Source organism: Aspergillus candidus (genome assembly GCF_002847045.1).
Source record: "Aspergillus candidus strain CBS 102.13 unplaced genomic scaffold BDW47scaffold_103, whole genome shotgun sequence".
In the NCBI taxonomy this organism is placed as follows: Eukaryota; Fungi; Ascomycota; class Eurotiomycetes; order Eurotiales; family Aspergillaceae; genus Aspergillus; species Aspergillus candidus.
Genome location: NW_020194108.1, coordinates 16,758 through 36,900, shown reverse-complemented (window position 1 = coordinate 36,900; position 20,143 = coordinate 16,758). Strand labels below are relative to the sequence as shown.

Here is a 20,143-nt window from a genome sequence, read left to right as displayed (position 1 = left end):
ACTTGTAGTATCTAATCGCTCGTTTTCTACCTACCTAATTATTGAGTCAAACAAGGCCCATAGACAATTCATTATCCTCTGATGTGGTCTGGCGTGGCCTTCTATATATAACCACCTACAGCATCTTCCATCTATCTCCAAAAAAGGATAAGCTTCCCTGCAGATCATTCGACTTGAGAATTAGTATTGGTTACTGACTATGTTATTTGGGTAGTATGGGGGGTACTCTGGTACCTGAGTGTTTACCAAGTTAGGTACAACTACCTTACTAGGTACCTAAGTTAGGGCACTGAACAGTGGCACCCAGTCGGCACCGTTGAGTCTGTCCCAGTGTCCAGTGTCCACTGTCTAGTACCTAGTGTCTTGATTGACCCTAACCCATGAATGAAAGACACCCCGCTTTTATCCCCGCTACGGCTCAACTCGACTCGTCTTGCCTTGTCGACTGTGGATCTTAGCGGTTTAATACCGTTAGTTCCACGGACTGGCACAGCCGGTTCTCGGTTCTCGGCAGGGGTTTTCCTACCGACCTGATTCTCCAACCATTCTATCGCCTCCTCCCGCCTAACTAGTAGTTTATCCGTCTGTCCGTGCCTACATAACCTTTACCTTTGAGAGAAGTCTCGACCTCTACGGTACAATAAGGACTAAGTAAATCTCCGTAATGTTCTTTCTAGCCAACTATATTGGAATCATATGGCGCGGGGGTATCTCTGCGTCTCACATCTATACAGCCTGTCTGCTTGCTCAGTGCTCACCCGAGGGTCTGTCTGCTTAGTACCATCCAATGACCGTTTTTTTTCTAGTTTGCTCTCCACGCCGCCCAAAAAGTCATTGCCATTGTCTCGTCAAAAGGGCGCCCTCCCCATGGTTCAATCCAGTCCAGTCCAAGAAATACCCGGGTATCATACATCCCACCCACACCCCCTCCCCCACTTCCCACTTCTCCCACCGTGACCCTGAAAGTCTCTATCGTTGCTGGTCATAAGAGCCGTGATATCTTTAAACTGAAAGAAATAAAGAAGAAAAAAAAAAAGGAAAAAAATTCATACTGATGCTGTCGTCCGCCTGAAATGCATGAGTCGGATGCTGTCAAATCAATCAGAGATGAAGAAATGGCTCGGTTGATGGTCGAAATGTTATCGGTATATAGTATAGATGGTGGGGTCCAGCTCAACTGTCCGCCATCCACGGGTGTTCCAACACCTCCGTGATGGTCAGTCGGTTGTCGACGTCCCGGTCGAGCATCTTGCGCACCAGGTCGATGCAGTCTTCGGTGAATGGCAGAAACGGCACCCGCAGCGGATGGTCTAGGATCTCGTCGACGCTGTAGAACGGGTTTTCTTTGTACACGATTGTGTAAAGCAGAATGCCCAGCGCCCACACGTCTTGCTCTTTGCCGCGGTAGGATTTTCCCTGCAGGACCTCGGGGGCCGCGTAGTCTAAATAATCACAACAGGCGCCAACGGTCAGTGATTGATGCAGGTGCAGCCACAGTGGCGTCATGACTTACCGATTGTCCCCACAAACACATCAAATGGTCCGTTCTTGATGTAAGCCGCACTCCCGAAATCGATCAGCTTGATCCGCCCCTCTCCGTCCAGGATCACGTTCTCGTCCTTGATGTCGCGGTGCACCACCAGTGCTTTCGTGTGCAGGTGGTGGATGGCGTCGACGACCTGCTTGAAGATGTTTCGACACTCGGATTCGTCCATGTTCGCCTTCAGCTCGATGTAATCGAACAGATCCATCCCCGGAAGGCCGTGCGGCTTCATTTCGATATAATAATTGACGTCGTCCTCAAAGAACCCCTCCATCGCCACGATATTCGGGTGTTTAAGGTCTTCTCGGCGCAGGTAGTTCAGCACGTGGATCTCCAGCGGGACCGTCCCCAGCCGGCGATCACGGGTCCATGTATCCACCAGGATCCGTTTCTTCGTCACATACTTCAGGACCATCTTCTTCCCGGGATTCTTCTTAAGCCGGGCCAGTTTGACTTCACCGTAGGCGCCTTGGCCCATCTCTTCCAGGATCACATAATCGGCGATCGACTTTTTCTGGGGTGACTCCTTGGCCCCGCCCGGCTTGACTTCCGGCACTGGCTGCACAGGCTTGTCCGTCAACGGTTCGGACGCGGCTTCGTTGAGCTGCTGGGTCAGTGTCGACAGCGGGACCCGAGTCTCCACCGACGTCCGCTCCAGGGTCTTTGGCGGAGCATCCGGGTTGGCGGGGGTCGATGTTTCAGGCCCGAGGTCACTGCGATGGCTGACAGCCGGGGGTCGAACGGGGGATGGTTGCGAGGGCTTCGAACTGCCCGTAGGTCCTGCGGAATGGATATGTCGGGAGTAAGTGACCCACAGTGCGTAAACCAGCTCGGTCACAGCCTCGAGTTCATCATAATCGGAGTCGGATCCACTGGCCCGGCCTGAACCTCCGTGTTGCTGCCTCGGGAAGAACGTTCCGCTTTTGATGACGCGCAGTTGAACGTCCACGGAAATCGTCGAACCATCGCGGTGTTTGGCAGCCAGACCGGTAGGCTCCAAGAACACCGAGGCCACGTTGGCCTTCCCGTCGCGAAGGATCGAGAGGGTTCGTGCCCGGCGAAAACTGGTCTCCGGGATCACGATCCCGTCCACCAGTGGAACCTTTTCCTCTTCCGTAAGCACATTGAGAAGCTCGTCGAAGCCAGGTATCAAGGCGTTGATATGTAGTCCTTCGGGCCGCTCCTGGCCAAATAGAGCGGAGGAGAAGACCGAATTTGAGCTGATGATCTTCAGCGTCGACGAAGACAGCACCATCATACCAGCGACGTGCGGAAAGCTAGACACTCGAAGACAACTGCCGCCTTCGTTCGACACGGTCGTCGGAACGCAGAATCCGGCAGACGTACGAGCAGCAAACTGCTTCATGCCGGGAATTCTTGTCGCGCCTTTATCGACCGCGGAATCCAGGCATTCCCGGGTAAGTTGGGGGAGGAAGTCCGTGATGGGCTTGCCAGGCTCGACCGTCCCCCGGCCCCAGATTCGATCGGCATCACCGCGGGCGTTGGCAACCTTCCACGAATGGTCGCATTGAACATATGCGACGTCTTCTTCGATCTCCTCAATGACCCAGATCAAACCACCTCGCTTCTCCATTACCCAAACACTGGCCGATCCTTTGGTCCCGTTGCGCTTCAGAATAGGCACCACGTCACCACAAAGCAACACGCCGCGCGATTTCGTGGCCGGGTGGTTGAGCTGTTTCGGCACGCGTTTACTGGATCCGTATCCGTCGTCCGTCTGGGCCCTCCTCGCTCGGGAAGACGGTTTACCGAGCAGCTGGGCAGTGACCCCGTTGCCAAAACCCGTGGATTTGGGATTTGCCGGTCTGGCACGGGACTTGTCCACCGACGACTGGACTTTCGCTGCGGCTTTGGTGACGGGGTCCCGCAGCTTCGATGCGAGCCACTCCCGTCGGTCTTCCTGCACCACTTCTAATATGCTGAGTTTGCGGAGCTCGGCCTGCGTGACGCCGAATACGAGACATGACAGGTCGTTGGCCGCCAAAATCACCCACGGGGCCTGGGATTCGGTTCGGAAGACGGCCTGGGAGACGGGGTTCCACTTGCTGCTGTGGGTGTGTAGGGTCGGGACCGGGGGACCCATCCCCGCGGTGATGGAGCCGGTGGACGTATATGGATCCGTCGTCGTAGAGTAGGATTGTGCTAGAATCTCCATCAGCTTGCTCTCGAGAGTGACAGAACTGAGATCGCTGTGTGTACGTTTTAAGCTTACGCGCCTGGGCGAGGGGATGGACCTCCTTCCCCTCTTTTGGCTTGCGATATGGTAATTCGGTGACTGTGTCGGAGAGATCGAATAGTCCGTCGACGATTCATCATCCTGAAGCATGCGGGGCTGCGACTCGGTGAACGCTCGATCGAACACATTGTCGCTGTCCACGCTCGCCGGGCCTGTCAACGGGCCCCTCGTCAGGTCAGCATGGCCATACCGCTCTTCTCTGGACAGCACGTTCGATCTCGCCAGAAGATCTACCATGCTTTGCAGTTCCGAGTCGCCACTGACGCGAGCCTGCGCGTCGAGGATGCCCGAAGTGCTACCGGCCCACCCAAACCGGTCGCGCATGAAATCAATCGACCTCTTGAGTATATTTTGGCGGTTGTGGAGCAGTTCATCCGATTGTTGCGCGAAGGAGAAGGAGTGTAGAGATTCTAACGGGAATCGATGAAGGTCTTCCAGCGCACCGACATCCTGCTTCGGTGGGCGGTGGGTGGAATGAGCGCGGGATGACGAGGCGGAGCGTGGTGACGGCGAATGGAAATGCTGAGGAATGGGAACCAGCGAGGAGGTCGACAGATTCGGGAGGGTCAAAACTCGAGACGGCTGTTGGCGTATACGATCTAGCCCGGACGGGCCGAGTCCATGCTCGTTTTCAAGTAGGGGAGATCTGCAGAAGGGACAATGTTCTCTCTCAGCTTCTCCCGACCCTATGTAATCGCCTATGCAGCTTGACGCAAGGAGGCGCCCGCCGATTATCCAGATTATCCACTTACCTCGGAAGGGATTCAAGACCTGTATCCGCCGAATATTTCATTGACTCATGCGTTTGCGCCTCGGGTCCGCCAACGAATGGATCGGAGTCTGGTGATTCTGAAAGGGGCCCCAACGGGGACGACAAGGGACTGATTTCATCTGAAGTTGTCGCAAATCAAAGTTAGCCCAAGAATCCGCGACTGACGTTCTCTTGCATCATTCCTTCCGCCCCTTCCGTCCCGTCAAAGCGGGTCAATGTGGTATGGAATGGGGTTGCAGTAGGCCGCCGCCTTGAGCTGAATATCATAATCTTGGATGAAATGCTCGTCATGTAACTTTCCGAAACATTCGTCTGCCCATTCTCCGTTGATCTTCTTTTTTCCTCTTCACGTCTTCACCTCTTCTTCTTTTTTTCTGTTCCTTTCTTGCTCATTCTCTTTGCATGACGAAATTCCCCAGGATCCGATAACAAATCTCTCTGGGGATAAATAGCGTCCCCATATCCATGATACCACATTGAGGACCGAAGACAAGGCGACGGAGGATTCGACCCTGAGCAAGAACAAAGTTAAGGAAAGGGCGCGCGACTCACCATCGGGATGATATGAAGACGACCCCATATTTCGCCAACAGGTGACAAGGTAACGACCAGTACTGGTCGGGCCGATTTGAGAACAGGAGGTTCAAAACGGCGCGACACAGCGAATCTGTAAAGAATGGAAATTGTTGTAGAAATGGTCGACACGATATTATTGCTACATGAGATGATAAGTAGCAAAAGATCTTAGTAGAGCAAAAACTCTATTAGATTTTTTTTTCTCTCTCCTTTCTTGTCTGTTTTTTTTTTATTTGGTCACCCTTCTCTGCTTCTTCAAGTCCGCTCCTGACAGTCCACCGACGCGACACAACAGCAATATCGATTGTGTCAAGTCAGCCGTCGTGGACCGAAAGAGTTCAACCAGAGGTGTCAGACTGCAGAACGGGGAGTCGGAGACGGCACCTGCCAGCGGAGGTCACAGGCACCATACGTATGTGCGATAGAGGCGCGGCACGCGGAGGTGCGGGGTGGGGGGAGGGGGGAGAGAGAAGAAAAAAAGATTTTCTCGTTGCTAGGTGAGGTTCGGGGTAGGCAGCTGGATTTGAGTCCGGGCGCAAGAGAAGAGAACGTTGAAGCTGGAGAAGAGAAATGCGTAAGTCCGCAGCGATTCTCCGGGGCGTTTTGATTTCGAGGGGTTCGGAGTGATGAGAAAAATGATCCAGGGACGTTTTGAACCGTCCTCTTTCTCTCTCTCCCTCTCTTTATCTGTGAAAAGTAAAGATAGGCGGAAGTGGAGTGCGACCCGACGAGGGGCGTTAAGAGGGGAAGGGGAGGGGAGGAGGGGAGAAAGGGAAGAAGAAGGGAAGACGAAGGGAAATGCTGAAGTGAGATCAGTTGTGGAGACGAGCTAAAAGAGAGGAAAGAAAGAGTGTGAGCTTAGTAGCTGGTAAGCAGGTAGAATTCCAACTGAATGGACGAGGAAAAAACGAGATGGCTGAGATGTGATTTGCAGAGTGTCTGGCTGATGGTGACGTTGGCGGTTCTTTCGTCTTTCTTTTTTTCTTTTCCCCTTCTTCTGCCTTGTGATTTTTTTATTTTTTCATTCTTTATTATTTTGACTTTCATTTATTTTATTTTTATTTCTATATTGATCCTTTTATTCTTTATCCTACATGTCTGTCGCACTATTGTAAACTTCAAAGAGAACCTCATAGGTAGGTAAAACACTTCCAGATGGTGAGGACCCCCAATTTTCAGTCTCCTCCCAGCAAAAGAATCGGAAGGAGTCAACCGAGGATGAAAGTTACTACTTGGCTAGTAACTTATGAACGAATGAGCAGTCACTTAACTAATAAGATAGACTAGCATCTAGTCCAACCACTACTCAAATCCTTATTTAAGATCCGTCCCTTAAGAACGGCGGTGGTGATGTAATTGGCCCCGCCTACAATCATACCTTTCGATGGCTGTACTGTCAATGAGGTGACAACCAGACCGACTGAAACATGCTGAAATAACGATGGTCTAGAAAAGAGGATATGTTTGTGACGGGATGAAAGAAAATCCTTCCATAAATTGATTGACTATCTTGGCCTAGAAAACAGACTGTTACTGAATGAACCCGGTCACCCAGAACCATGGGTGCACATCGTACCCTCCGATCTGTCGATGGTTTCGGGAATGGGAGAACCAGATCTAGGCTCCTGCTTGGAACCAGAGTAGTTGGGATTAGATTGTATTGGTTGAATTTTGTATATTATTTCTCTTATTGTCTGACACCTTGTCACTAGCTGTTCATCTTAGAATGTGAATATCAGTGGTGAAGATCTTCATACGCAAGCCCAGATAACCAACCTAATCTAGAATAATTATTCAGATAAAGAAATCTGACAGCAGACCTAAGGATCAACGGTGTAGATCAGTCACTAAGCCATGTTTCTCTAAGCCTCATGATCATTGTCATTCGGTCCGAGTGTTTTACTGCACTGTCTTGCTGGTACAGTGGATTGTGCTGTGTTTTTCACACCTATTCCCAGAGGAAACCATGGAATATTCTAACCGAGAAAAAGAAAAAAATCATGCCGAATTCTATTAACTGTCTCAGTTGCACTTCTGATCCATTAGCACTTCAATGAAGTGTCTAGCCCAATATGGCTAAAAGAAATAGCATGCGGGCAGTGTATGTATCTCTTTCAGCCCGGGTATATCGGATGGGAGGGGCAAACACAACGAAAAAATGTGGTAGAGGCAATTAAAAAAAAAAAAAAAAGGAAAAAGAAAAGCAAAAAGAAAGGGAAAGAAAAGAAAGGAACGGTCTATTCGTCCCGACCTTTCGAGCCACGAAGACTCTCCATAGCTAGACTATCCGGTTCTTTCTTCGCGCCTTTTGGTTCTTCTTCACCATTACCAAATAGGGAATTCTTTGTATTCTTCTTGGTCTTGGTCTCGCCGTGACGGCTTTGTTCGGGCGGGACAGACACAGGGCTCACGAACTTCGACATCTGTTGACTGCCACCCAGCATCCATGAAAACTCTGACTCTGCCAATGGTGGGCGGGATTCTGGGCGTCGTGGCATTATCTCCGTGGCTTTGGTCTTGGGATGATGTTTGATTGATGTTTGGGGCTGTTTAGGTGTCACGGCGGAATCCTCCTTCCCATTCTTTCTACCCTTGGGCTTAGATTCGGTAGTCGTGGGTTGGCTTGTTGTAGAATCTTGCTTTGTAGGGCGCGAACCAAGACTTGTAGCTGGAGGCGTCTCGCGTTCAAGGGGAGCAGTAGGGTCTTCAAGGCATGTCTGGACGGACTGGATTTCGGCAAGGGCTTTCTTCATGGAGTCGTCCGTCGGTGCCTCCTGTGCCTCGCTGCTCTTGGCTGACGAGCGAATATCGTCCAAAGCATGGCTTAGTTTCTTCGCAAGCATCTTATTCCTCTCCTCAAGAGCGTCTAACTTAGTCTGCAAGTAGACAAGTTCTCGGGTCCCCTGAGGTACTTGCTCGTTGGTCGGTTCGTTAGGGGTAGCCATTGCAGGTATACTCGTATGCCTCGTGGTCGGTGGTCTGTGTTCTGCCTGTATCGTCTGCATGTTTCTTTTAGCTTCGCTCACGGCCCCGCGCACAGCTTTGGCTACGCCCCAGGTTTCTGTCCGTCGATGGATGCCCTCCGAGACGTCCTGGAACAAAGCTTCCAGACTCTTCGGGCTATTCCTTGCGGGGGTCCTGGAGGGAGACGTTGACTCGCTTGTGCTCTGCAGATCGTCGCGGAGGTGGGACCGCTTGGCATTCAGCAAGGTGAGCCGCTTGTTGAGATCAGGCGGTTTCCCTGAATACTTCGCGATGATGAAACTTCCCCTCTCGGGAGTTGGGTCCTGTTCCAGATACAATGCATCGTGCACAAAGCTCTGTGGTGCGTGAGGCTGGGGAGAGGGGTAGCGGAGCAGTGTTGTTAAAACAGTTGAGGAATCGCTCCTTAAAACTGAGAGCTTGTCAGAGAAGGAAGAACTGAGAATCAAGATGTGTAGACAACTCACGTTCCCAGCGAATCCGTAGGAGCATCGCAATGCATACGAAGTCCACGAGTTCTGACCGCAGTCCCTCAGCAAAGAGCCGGTCCCAAACAACAAGCACCTCTTGGAATGGAAACTCCCGACCAAATAGGAGACGCATCCAACGGCTTTGGTAAATCAGCATCTGTCATCAACACGAAACATGCTCTGCACTCACGTAAGGAAAATTTGTGGGAGGACTTCGAGAGCCTGGAGGTGGCCCGCCAGCTCCAAATCCGTTGTAACCAAAAGCTCGTCGTGGATACGATGACACTGGCTCACAATTGGAATAACATCCATTTGGCCCCCTGGAGACCGGTGCCTGTCATGTTCGTAATACAGTCTGGTGGTCTGCATGACCGAACAGAAGAGTGCGAACGAATCATGCTCCACATAATCGGCGTTCAGTAATTGAAGTAAGACCCCATCAAGCTCGTTCGTCGGTTCAACTCCCTCCACTGACCCTGGGTCAATTGCATCGCGATCAATAACCCACAGCAATGGCGCCAGAATTTCGTGCATCCCCTGACGATAGCCAAGGTCGGGGTTCAGTTTCGAGTAGATAAAGAGAATATCGATCATCTTCGCCTTGGTGGCGGGTTCGCGGAAAAAGAAATTCTCCTGTAAGCACCTGTCGACATCCTGCGATATATCGGCTCTCAATTGCTCGTCCTGTCGGAGGGTTTGCCAAGGGGACTGCAGCATCCAAAGGTCAGAGATACAACCGTCAACCCATCTAACCCCCACACCAATAGATTAGGCCCAGCATACCTGTTCATCATCCGCCAGCGGATCAACAGTAGACTGCAAATCGTCCGGATGATCGATGTACTTCAAAAAATGGTCCCGTAGTGCGACATAGGCACCTCGCGATTCAGCGAGTTTGCGCGACCATTGTGACCGGTCAAGGTTGTCGAAAAGCAGAAATGCCTACGCGCAGGTAAGCATGGGAGCCCATGTAACATTTACAAAATGCGCATGCCTTCCAACAGATTGACCGCAGCCCGTCGTTACAAAAAGTATCCCCTTGTTCTGTTCTCAGTGTGGCTCGAAGATCGGAGGTCGTGTCATTGTCGCGAAACAAGGTGTTCCATCGTTGCCTAGGACGGAAGTCAGCTATGGGGGAAACACTCAGCGGAAGTGGAAATATTCGATACCTTGCGTCTTCAATGCTCCTCATTTCTCCATAGGTCTCCCTAACAAGATAGGGTTTATGCGTCTAGAGCCGTTGATGACTTGGGACAACGGAATGAGGGGGGGTTCCGGTCAAGTGGGCAGGTTATCCAGCTTGGAGTGATGGTCCCCACTAGTAATAACAGGGTCACTGGATGACGGAACGATCGACCACGGACAAGCCGCGGAGGTTCGCCCACCACAACTTTCTCCCGCGCCATTCCTATCGCTCACCCCACCCACACAACTTGCGTCCAAAGGGCGATCGAACCTGGCGGGAATAAAAGCGCTTCTCGATATGCCTTTGGGTGTCATTCATTATCCACCGTCCGACCGCTGATCCTGAAATACCGAAGTTGGATTCCACTGCCGTTGTTCGGCTGCGTATTCGATGTCCGCCGACTTGTTTGCGGAGTTTGGAGCTGGGGCTTCTGCTCGTCAAACTCCTGGGACGTCACGTCAAAATAATCAGCCCCAGACCAGCTCCCTCATTCCTGACCTCGAGGGGCTTGATTTGTCTACTAATTCTGCTCATAGCGGGGATGGATCTACCCTGCGACCCGTCCAACCACGGACGCTAACGGGCCATGCAGCTCCTTCCAGTACTTATGGTTTCGCTCAGCCTCCTCATTACGGAGATAACGACGGTATACTCTTTGATGCGAGCTTCGAAGAAACAGTTTCCAGTCACGAAAGTGACGACTGGGGCGAATTTGAAGCCCCAGAGCCCCCGTCTGTACAAAGCCTTCCGGCAGGCTTCCCCGCCTCTCACGGCCCAAGGAGTTGCGACATCCCCCCTAATAAAAAAGATGTCCCGCGGAAAGGCCCAGCTACTTCGTCCAAGCAAATTGACTTGCTTGATTCATTATCGAATGAGGATAAACCGTCGTCGTTTGGGGAGGGGGCTAGTAGATCCGTCCAAGGCAGACATGGACCCTCCCGTCGCACGATCCCCTCTACGCAAGGGAAACGCTTAGAGCAAGAGGACTTTGAGGACGCTTTCGAGGAGTGGGGTGATTTTACCGATGGGCCACCTTCGGAGCCCCCTCGGATAGCAGGCTCCAAGGGTAAACCTACCCCGAAGTCTACAGGTGGTCGAGCTTCGCTATCTCGTGCCCCCAATAAGCCCGAACCATCTTTCCAAGTTTCTAGCACGAACAGTCCTTCTCTATCTCCCGACCAAATTCGACCGACAAACATACCGCCGCCATCGGTCTTACTAGAGTTATTCCTGCGGCTCCTAGACCAGCTACAACGGGATGCCGTCCAAAGCAAAAAGAACTTGCAGGACAAGGAACGTCTAGAACAATTGGCCTCGTTGATCTTTTACACTCTCAAGGCGGCAGCACGGGTGGTTGCCGGTCGCACGCTGCGCTGGAAACGGGACAACATTTTGAGCCAGAGCATGCGGATCGGGCCGGCGCGGTCGGGGAAGCCGGGCGGCATGAAGCTCAACACGGTCAACAAAAACGAGGATATCAAAGAACGACAAGAGGCCGTGGACGTGATCACCCTGTGGCGTGATCGGGCGGCGCTCTTCAACTCTGTTCTTCAAGCTTCAGGAAAGCGACCGGTTCAGGTGATTGCGGAGAACGTCCGAGTAACGACTGCTACTGCCAGTCAAGGAGCATTGAAAGCATCCCATGCCTGTGCGCTTTGTGGGCTGAAACGGGACGAGCGATTGCCCAAGGTTGACGAGTGTGTGGAGGATAGCTTTGGGGAATGGTGGGCGGATCATTGGGGTCATGCCGAATGCAAGAGCTTTTGGGAAAGCAGCGTCAATCTCTTGGATCGCCGATAGAGCGAATTTTGGATAGGCTCAAATGACACGGCGCTTCTGGTTGGGGGAAAGGTGGAGGTAGTCTCAGACCGAAATCTGGATGGTAAACGTTGACCTACAGTGGTTGATCTTTCAGGGCCCTCACCTTACCACCTCCGGAGCGAAGAATGAAGGTGATCAAAGGTACCTCATAGCAGAAAGGGCCATGTGCTAGTCGTAGAATACCCTTGTGATGCGGTGGCTCATTAGCCTTGTAGCCTCGGGGATGATCAGTTCGACTCTTCTCGATCACAAGAGCAATGTCAATATCGACTTAGACCAGTAAGACCCAATTCTGAGAATGAGAAGGGAGACTTCGCCATCATGATACGAATCTCTCCCTCATTCGAATCCTCGCATTGAGACATCCTTGGCCATGTCGGGAGCACAAAAGCACCACCGGAAATAAGCCACGAAAGAGTCTGTAACCTCTCCCTTCCCTTATTGGCTTCAAGTGTTGGGATATGGTTACTCGTTCCATCACGAGACCTCTCAATTCGAAGCCACCTAGACCCACTACGGAAAGACCAGCAGGAGTGGATGATGTCGTAATTCGACACTCGTCATATGAAAGCCCTCCCCGGCGGGAAAAGTCTCAGACCTTCTTTGGTCTTAGGTGCAACCTGGTATGATAATTTACTGGTACACAATACAGACTAGTCTTCAACCGGCCGGGGGATTATGGCGTCGGACAAGAAGAGGTTCGAGAATCGAGAGAGATTGTACTCCGTAACTAGCGATTGAGTATCCATTCTTTACGGCGGGTCCGCGATAACCACCGATAAGGCAACAAGGGATGACGGATGAACTGGGGCCCATTTATGACTAGATCGTCCAAGAAGGCAGACAAAGAAAGCGATTCATAACGGACCAGGTTCCTCTTTAGACCAGTATTTACTAAAAACAGCCGGTAATATATGTGGGAGAGTGAAAAGGGAAAGAAATAAAGTAACCAGGACGGACCGATAACTAGGAGGGGAACAGAAGACTGTCTGGTCCGATGCGGGGATTTTAGCTCGGAGAGGCGGCTGCCCGATTATAGACGTTCGACGCCCGCTTTGCTCAGCCTTTAATGTCTCTCTCTTCTCTCTCTCTCTCCCTCTCTCTCTCTCTCTTCCCCTCCATCCAACTTAACGACCACGGGTACTTCTACCGTCTCCATCCAACAAGATCTCTTCTCTTTTTATCATTTGGGGGCTTTTGCCACCTTCGTTCCTGTCGTATCATTCCCCTGTCGTCGCTGCGTGGTTCCGGAACCACTACCTTCACTCGCCCTGTGTTTATCTCGTGCTGTGCATGAGTTCCTCTCCCGCTTGTCTCCGAAACGCTGCTGCAACGACGTAATAAACGCCACATAAGACCGAGGATAGTCAATCTAACAGGATCATTTTGCTGGAGCGAATATCGCCATCTACCTGCCAAACCCAATTTCCGAAGCCGCATCTCAAGCCCATCACGAAACAGAGGGTTCGGTCGGGTGGTGGTCGAGACAGGTTCCCCTTGTAAGGAAGTTACTCCGCAGCAAGGCGGGGACCTCAAAGACAAATACAGCAGTCATTTCCCGAACCCTCACATCACACCACCTGGTGCTCTGATCCCCATCTGCACGAGCTCATATCGCAGGACGTACCTCCAGCCAACTTGAAGTTGTTGAGGAAGGAAAAGCCGGGCAAACAGGATGGGTCTCGCGTACAACGTCTATCTTACTTCCAACAAAATCTTTGGGTGCAAGCAATGCAAAACACATCTGGCGGATTACGACGATATCATCAGTCGGGTGAGTGCCATTCTTTCGATTATGAGTCAATCTACTATCAGTGCTGACCAGACTCTTTGTGTGTATTTGCAGAACTTCCGCGGCCAACATGGCAAGGCGTATCTGTTTAACAGCGTCGTCAACATCACTCAATCCGAGGCGGTGGAGCGCAGCATGACCACCGGGAAACACGTCGTTCGAGACATCGCATGCAGGCAATGCAGGGAAACGGTGGGGTGGAAGTACGATAAAGCCTACGAGACCAGTGAAAAGTACAAAGAGGGCAAGTTCATCCTGGAAGAAGAGCTCCTCTGCGTGGTAGCCTAGGGCGTTTTATCTTGGTTGACAGGACAAGGCATCTCGGTTATTGGCCGGAAATGATTATTGTGAGCCCATTCGGTTTCCAATCGTGCTCTCTTTTCAACGGCTGATGATTGGTATAGTGAGCGTATTATTTAACTACGGTGTTCAGTGAGGCGCAAGGGAAGGCGTTTATCAGGGCGTTATCTTTGTTTGGGCAGACTTCAACCGTGAATCCACACCAGACCTTGAAGGCACGATGGTGGTTCACTTCGATATGTTTCCTCTAGTTTGGTGCTTGAGTTCGGGAAACATCCTCCTCTCAACTTCGGTATTAGGCAAGAGTGCTACTGGTCGATGCACCTAGCATTCTAGTCGTGTCGTGTAGAGTACTCTTGGAATACAACTATTTCTCAGCAAACTCATCTCCAGCCTTACAGAACTCCCCCATACTAACACCGATTCCACTCATCACATCATGTTACGCAATCCCCCACACTTCAATCCACAATCAACAACTTCACAGATTACACAAAGCAACAACCACCGCCGCCGACTCCCCCTCCGCATTCACATCCCCAACATACCCCAGCCTCCCCTCCCCAACCCTAGCAGCCACCACCGCAGCACCACCCATCCCTCCCACCGGCTCCGGGCTCCACACCAAAGACTCCCGCACCGAATCCTCCCCCGTCCGATACCAGACATCCGCGGGTGCCACATTCTTCAAAAACACCGCCTTCTGGCTATACCTCGCCGGAAGAGTCTCGCGATACCGCGTCGGACAATTCTCCCGCTGCAGACAGACCGTCGTGCGCAGGTACGCCTCCATATCCCACTGAAGACCCGCCCCGCTGAAGAAGGGCGCGAAATGAGGCGGTTTGATGAAGCTGCTGAACTGGCCCATGCAGACGGCTGTACCGCCGCTGCGGATGTATTGGAGAACTGCGTCCCATACGTGGATGTGGCTTTTTTGGGTGAGCGCTGCGTCGGTGAGGAGGACGGCGTGTGGGGGGGTGGGTGAGGTGAGGACGCGGAGGGTGACGTCTGCGGTTTGGGTGCGTTGGAGGGTTGCGTGCGTTGCGAGGAGGTCGATTTGGGGCGTGTACATGTCGTCGAAGTAGGGTTCTAGTTCGAGGGAGATGAGGAGGATGGTTGGGGGAAGGGAGGGCATTTTGTTGTAGTTGTTGTTGTTGATGGGGTGGGGTGGGGTTTGGGGATTGCTTTGGGAAGTGGATGGTGGTGGTGGTTCGATGGGTACTTGCGTGAGGTGGTGTGTAGGTACGAAGTTAAGGGAATTGTTGTTAGATGTTACAGAGGTGTGTAGGTTGATATGGCGGGCTTGTTTGTCTACGTCATGTGGTTTATTTACTCTGCAAGGGGATATAAGTGATGGAAATCGACAGGTACAAGAGGTATCAAAGTAGCATGAGGTCTACCCACGAAGATATCTCTAAGCCAAGTGCATTTCAATCCCAGCACACAATCAGATCAATGTTTATAGACGGACGAGGGGGAAATCGACTGATAATTACAGAGTACTCCGTACATGTGTGGGCTTGTGGGCCATATGGCTTCGGCCCCACTCCGAGTCATCCCATATCGCAGCAACGGCGTCGCCGTGTATCGGAGGTGAAATCTCTTTAAATCTAGAATATATTCTCTTTGCACTTAGCAAGCCAACAAATCTAAACACAAAGACAAAAGTAAGTGCTATCATCTACAACAATGACCACACAGAATACAATGCGCGCCGTGGTGTTCCACGAGCCTTACAAGGTGACTGTTGAGGAGCGGCCGATCCCCACTATCCAGGATCCCGAGGATGTTATTGTTAAGGTGAGGTATACGGCGCTGTGCGGGAGGTAGGTTTGATGCTTTTAGTTGTTTTTGCTTTAGTGTGCTGTAACATACTACTCTCCGGGACTATGGTAGTAACTCCTAGACTGACAGTGACCTCCATACTTTTCGGGGCATTGAGCCTGCTGGATCTGGGTTCATCATGGGCCACGAGGTCACTGGGGAGGTGATCGAAGTAGGAGATCATGTCCGGTCTGTGCAGAAGGGCGATATTGTAGTGAGCGCTTTTACAACGTCTTGGTATGTCTATCCATGCACCTTTTCCTTAAGCTAGGTTGAACTGATCACAATGTAGCGGTGCGTGTTTCTACTGCAAGCAAGGCTTCTCCTCGCGATGCGAGAAGAACACCCTATTCGGGTGCGACCACCTGAACGGATGCCAGGCTCAATACGTGTGTCTCCCCAGCCATAGATCAAGGCTTAATTGTGATGCTCGTAGCTAAACCAGACCATCCAGGTCCGAATTCCCCACGCAGACGGGACAGTCATGAAGTCCCCCGAGGGCATCAAGGAGGAGCTCCTAGTCCTAATGGCAGACATCTTCCCCACGGGATACTTCGCTGCCCGCAACGCCTTCACAGGCTACACCCCGGAGCAAATCGCCGATCAAACAGTCGTGCTCATTGGCTGCGGGCCAGTCGGTCTCTGCGCCCTGATCAACGCCCTGGAATACAAGCCCAAGCATCTCCTAGCGGTCGATTCCATCCCGTCCCGCCTCGAACTCGCCCGGTCTCTGGGCGCCGAGCCCTGGAACTTCCAGCTGGACCGCGCGGGGCTGGACAAGCGCGTCCTAGAATTGACTGATGGGCGAGGTGCCGATGCTGTGATTGAGGTCGTTGGGTTGAGTCCGGCGTTGCGGACGGGCTTTGATCTGCTACGTCCTTGGGGGACGATCAGTAGCGTTGGGGTGCATAATGGAGAGGTATTTTCACCCCGACCCTTCCGCTTCTCTATACAGATGCTCATGCATGACAGATCCCGTGGGACGGAAATGAGGCGTATGGGAAGAACTTGCGGGTCCAGATGGGGCGCTGTCCTGTGAAGTCTGTGACGCCACAGGCGCTGGAGGTGTTGAAGAGAAACCAGCATCTACTTGGGTATGTTGATGTTTTATTGAGAGCCCCTCCCCCTCCATCCTTGGTTGACTTTCTGCTTATTTTACCTTTGTTTTGTTTTTATTTTTATTTTTATTTTTGGTTTTATTTTTTGGTTTTTCATCTTTGATTTTTTGACCCTGTCCGATCCACTATAACTGCCATAGCTTGTTCTCTCTAGGCTCTGTCCGAAACTAACCGTAATAGATTCATGACGGACAAGATCATGCCCTTGACCCAGGCAGTCGAGGCTTATGATATTTTCAATGCGATGAAGGTCCAAAAGGTCATCTTCGAGGCTGGTCAATGAAGGAGCATGCATTCATTACGATCCTCTGTGGGTATTCGGGAGGTTGCGCAATCGAATGCAGGCGGTTCTGCTGGGAGGCGCAATGCAGGAGACAGTCTCCTATCATGAAACAACAAACATAACTATGACTCTTAAGGTAGAGAAAGAGGAAGAAGAAGGGCAAGACCTAAGAAGAAGCAAGATAAACGAAAGAATCCAATTTGTAAGGTAGATGTTTGTTATTGCAATAGAATACACTGTGTAATCCTGGTAATTCAATACCGAAATGGCCGGTCAGTTAACCAATCAGAGATGGCACACTCTGTCCCGTCCAGTCTTTCAGTGTTTCGACGTGCTTCCTCATTTCTTTCTGTTCTTTTCACCTCAGGCTCCTCCGCTCACTCATCCTCTGTTCTCTTCTCTCTCTTCCTCTTCTCTTCTTCTTCTTCTTCTTCTTCCTCTTTCTCTCTCTCTCTCACCTTCACTCTTCATCGTCTTCTCCCCCCCTTCATCCTTTCTCATCTTCCTCTTCATCCTCCCCTCTTCTCCCTCCTCCCCTTCTTCTTCCTCTTCCCTTCTCCCCCATTATCCCCCTCTCCACCTTTGCCTCCCCGCCCAAACCCCTCTGAATTTCACTCATCTCCGCCAATCGTCCGCCTTCCCCTCCCGGTCCTGTGGCATCATAATCCCCTCCTCATTCACCGCCGCATCTTCGCCTTCATTTTTTCCCCCCCTCCTGATTCCCCACTCTTCAAGTAAGTTGTCGATCTTTTTTCTTTCTGATGTGTGATACTACCGATGTCGTGTTCTCACATTTTCCCCCTCGTTTCTCTTTTTTTTTTCCACTTGCTCACCCCCTCCCCCAACACCTCGATCAGCTCGTGTGGTGAGGCTGGGCCTTGGCAATCTCCTGTACAATGGTCGCAGTCATTCTCGTTCATGATCCCGGTCTCGAAACCCCAATGCTAATCCATGATAGAACCTTTTCAGTAATCTCCACCGATCCTTCTTTTATTCTCTTTCGCAGGACTTGATCCCGTCGCACTATCGTAATAATGGACGCTTCCGATATCCACGAGACTATGGTCGACGAGACCATGGCTGATTCCATCCCCATGGATGAGACCGATCTGGAGGTCACTCCCAAGACTGAGGAGGAATATGCCCAGTCTATGCTCACCCTTCGCGCCATCGTTTCTTCCAAGGAGGCCGGTGTCATCATCGGCAAGGCCGGCAAGAACGTCGCCGATCTCCGCGACGAGACCGGTGTGAAGGCCGGTGTGAGCAAAGTCGTTCCCGGTGTACACGATCGCGTCTTGACCGTCACGGGTCCTCTCCATGGCACCGCTCGAGCCTACGCGGTCGTCGCCAGGAGCTTGCTCGAAGGTGCTCCCCAGATGGGCATGGGCGGCATCGTCTCCAACAACGGTACTCACCGTAAGTCAATTCATCTCCTCCCCCGACGGACCCCCGTCGGCGACCAGGCTAACAGTCTCTCGGCAGCGGTGCGACTCCTCATCTCCCACAACCAGATGGGCACCATCATCGGACGCCAGGGCCTTAAGATCAAGCACATCCAGGATGCCTCGGGCGTGCGCATGGTCGCGCAGAAGGAAATGCTCCCCCAGTCGACCGAGCGCATTGTCGAGGTGCAAGGAACTCCCGAGGGCATCGAGAAGGCTGTCTGGGAAATCGGCAAGTGCCTGATCGATGACTGGCAGCGAGGAACCGGCACCATCCTCTACAACCCCGCCGTGCGCGCCAACGTCGGTGGTCCCACGAACCCCACCAGCCCCGGTAACAACGGTTACAACAGCCGCCCCTACAACCGAACCGGTAACGGTGCCGACTTCAGTGACCAGTCCGGCGGCGGTTATGGCCGACGCTCCAACCCCGACACCTCCAACCGCGGCTTTCCCCTGGTCACCGAGGATGGCGAGGAGATCCAGACCCAGAACATCAGCATCCCCGCGGACATGGTTGGCTGCATCATCGGCCGGGGCGGTACCAAGATCACGGAGATCCGGAGGAGCTCTGGAGCTCGGATCTCGATCGCCAAGGCGCCCCACGATGACACCGGCGAGCGCATGTTCACCATCATGGGAAGCGCCCAGGCGAATGAGAAGGCGTTGTATCTCCTGTACGAGAACCTGGAGGCGGAGAAGACCCGCCGCAGCCAGCTGCCTCAGGAATAAAGCACTCCCCCAGACCTCGCTCGACCTTTTCCTGTGCATGCTCATCACGTACCACCATGTGAAAAACGGCCCTGCAATCTACCCGAGGGAGAGGAATTGAATCCCTGTCTCGGGTGTCCTCATGCCCTCCTTTTCCTATAATCCTTTTGTGTCGTGATCTCATCTTACTTCTTTTCTTCTTTTCGTTCTTCCCTCTTTCGTATTGCGCGGCTTCTTTGGTCTAGGAGAAGCAGGAATTTGCCGAGGCCGATTGTATTTGCCTATTAGATACCAGGACCGAGCGGTCGTCACTGATCGTCTTGCTTTGAATGAATCCGAACAGAAACCTCCTTATCCAGTCTTTCAAGCTGATGTACCAACCGTCAACCATTTCCTGTCTTCCTGCTTTCCCTGCTTTCTCCTGGGGCGTCCATCACTGGGGTTTGCCTATCATCGTCACATCTTCTTCCACCCCTTGTTCTCCTCCTTCGCCGTCCCACTGTACTCTCATAAACAAAAAAAGTTGCTCCCGCTATGCCCTCTTATGTCTTATCTTCCGAATTGAAACGTCCTTACTCAAATCGTCCGCCTTGACTCCTTATCTTCCGCCCGCATTGTTATGTCCTACTTTTCTCTCGAGCAACCAACTGTTCATCCATCAACATCCGCTTTCCGCTTTTTAACGTGAATCATGTATGTACCTGTGGATCTTAACCTGCTTCCTCTCCCGCCGTCTTGATTTCTCGACTTCTCTATCATCATCATTATTATTATTCACTTTTTATTTGTGTCTTGTTTCCCGACAATCTTCAAAGCGACATGTATATTCGGGATTGAACTTATTCTGAAAAAATGAAAGCCGAAGAGGCTGAAAAATGACCCTCATGGGCCCATATGGACAGGCCAGAATTGTCCGTTTAATACCCTAGTAGATGGTAAAAGTAAAGTAAATCAATACACGCCTACCTACCGACAGAGTACCACCTGCCTACCTATCTATCTACCAAACTTTATACCAATAACACACTTCTCCACATATACTCACTAGGTATCTTACCCCGCGCCT

The 20,143-nt window shown here is 51.8% G+C and overlaps 7 protein-coding genes across 7 annotated transcripts; 4 read left to right on the top strand and 3 right to left on the bottom strand.

Annotated features, from left to right (window-relative positions):
* Nucleotides 1-1,080: 1,080 nt before the first annotated feature.
* Nucleotides 1,081-5,152, bottom strand: BDW47DRAFT_130555 (serine/threonine-protein kinase; the record flags this gene model as incomplete). The annotated part of the gene is made up of 5 exons (XM_024817132.1): nucleotides 1,081-1,442; nucleotides 1,514-3,706; nucleotides 3,764-4,446; nucleotides 4,553-4,691; nucleotides 5,125-5,152. The coding sequence occupies 5 exons, from the start codon at nucleotides 5,150-5,152 to the stop codon at nucleotides 1,174-1,176; spliced, it is 3,312 nt and encodes a 1,103-aa protein (XP_024667231.1). The 3' UTR covers nucleotides 1,081-1,173.
* Nucleotides 5,153-7,385: 2,233 nt separating this feature from the next.
* Nucleotides 7,386-10,006, bottom strand: BDW47DRAFT_130138 (GTPase-activating protein GYP6; the record flags this gene model as incomplete). Its single annotated transcript, XM_024817062.1, has 5 exons — nucleotides 7,386-8,542; nucleotides 8,598-8,740; nucleotides 8,791-9,308; nucleotides 9,384-9,542; nucleotides 9,965-10,006. 5 exons carry the CDS (start codon nucleotides 10,004-10,006, stop codon nucleotides 7,386-7,388), a joined length of 2,019 nt encoding a protein of 672 aa, XP_024667230.1.
* A 6-nt stretch (nucleotides 10,007-10,012) lies between these two features.
* Nucleotides 10,013-12,288, top strand: BDW47DRAFT_114384 (uncharacterized protein). Its single transcript, XM_024814648.1, has one exon. The coding sequence runs from the start codon at nucleotides 10,177-10,179 to the stop codon at nucleotides 11,584-11,586; it is 1,410 nt and encodes a 469-aa protein (XP_024667229.1). The 5' UTR covers nucleotides 10,013-10,176; the 3' UTR covers nucleotides 11,587-12,288.
* An 877-nt stretch (nucleotides 12,289-13,165) lies between these two features.
* BDW47DRAFT_6643 (putative Yippee zinc-binding protein Moh1) lies at nucleotides 13,166-13,913 on the top strand. The gene is made up of 2 exons (XM_024819559.1): nucleotides 13,166-13,381; nucleotides 13,454-13,913. The coding sequence occupies exons 1-2, from the start codon at nucleotides 13,283-13,285 to the stop codon at nucleotides 13,685-13,687; spliced, it is 333 nt and encodes a 110-aa protein (XP_024667228.1). The 5' UTR covers nucleotides 13,166-13,282; the 3' UTR covers nucleotides 13,688-13,913.
* Nucleotides 13,914-14,272: 359 nt separating this feature from the next.
* BDW47DRAFT_114381 (uncharacterized protein) lies at nucleotides 14,273-14,935 on the bottom strand (the record flags this gene model as incomplete). The annotated part of the gene is made up of 1 exon (XM_024814647.1): nucleotides 14,273-14,935. A coding segment is annotated over exon 1 (428 nt), but the record flags the coding sequence as incomplete, so codon positions are not given.
* Nucleotides 14,936-15,257: 322 nt separating this feature from the next.
* Nucleotides 15,258-17,159, top strand: BDW47DRAFT_114378 (alcohol dehydrogenase family protein). The gene is made up of 6 exons (XM_024814646.1): nucleotides 15,258-15,525; nucleotides 15,614-15,760; nucleotides 15,816-15,912; nucleotides 15,978-16,442; nucleotides 16,496-16,617; nucleotides 16,822-17,159. The coding sequence occupies exons 1-6, from the start codon at nucleotides 15,389-15,391 to the stop codon at nucleotides 16,922-16,924; spliced, it is 1,071 nt and encodes a 356-aa protein (XP_024667226.1). The 5' UTR covers nucleotides 15,258-15,388; the 3' UTR covers nucleotides 16,925-17,159.
* Nucleotides 17,160-17,791: 632 nt separating this feature from the next.
* BDW47DRAFT_6604 (KH domain-containing protein) lies at nucleotides 17,792-19,275 on the top strand. Its single transcript, XM_024819551.1, has 2 exons — nucleotides 17,792-18,340; nucleotides 18,407-19,275. The coding sequence occupies exons 1-2, from the start codon at nucleotides 17,959-17,961 to the stop codon at nucleotides 19,096-19,098; spliced, it is 1,074 nt and encodes a 357-aa protein (XP_024667225.1). The 5' UTR covers nucleotides 17,792-17,958; the 3' UTR covers nucleotides 19,099-19,275.
* The last annotated feature ends 868 nt before the right edge of the window (nucleotides 19,276-20,143 follow it).

What these genes read in the sequence shown, in the direction of transcription:
- BDW47DRAFT_114378 (XM_024814646.1), top strand. Translation starts at nt 15,389, where the DNA reads ATGACCACACAGAATACAATGCGCGCCGTGGTGTTCCACGAGCCTTAC. An exon ending in TATACGGCGCTGTGCGGGAG is followed by an intron (nt 15,526 to 15,613) that starts GTAGGTTTGATG and finishes CTAGACTGACAG; the next exon opens with TGACCTCCATACTTTTCGGG. An exon ending in TTGGGGTGCATAATGGAGAG is followed by an intron (nt 16,443 to 16,495) that starts GTATTTTCACCC and finishes CATGCATGACAG; the next exon opens with ATCCCGTGGGACGGAAATGA.
- BDW47DRAFT_114384 (XM_024814648.1), top strand. Translation starts at nt 10,177, where the DNA reads ATGTCCGCCGACTTGTTTGCGGAGTTTGGAGCTGGGGCTTCTGCTCGT.
- BDW47DRAFT_6643 (XM_024819559.1), top strand. Translation starts at nt 13,283, where the DNA reads ATGGGTCTCGCGTACAACGTCTATCTTACTTCCAACAAAATCTTTGGG. An exon ending in ACGACGATATCATCAGTCGG is followed by an intron (nt 13,382 to 13,453) that starts GTGAGTGCCATT and finishes GTGTATTTGCAG; the next exon opens with AACTTCCGCGGCCAACATGG.
- BDW47DRAFT_6604 (XM_024819551.1), top strand. Translation starts at nt 17,959, where the DNA reads ATGGACGCTTCCGATATCCACGAGACTATGGTCGACGAGACCATGGCT. An exon ending in CTCCAACAACGGTACTCACC is followed by an intron (nt 18,341 to 18,406) that starts GTAAGTCAATTC and finishes GTCTCTCGGCAG; the next exon opens with CGGTGCGACTCCTCATCTCC.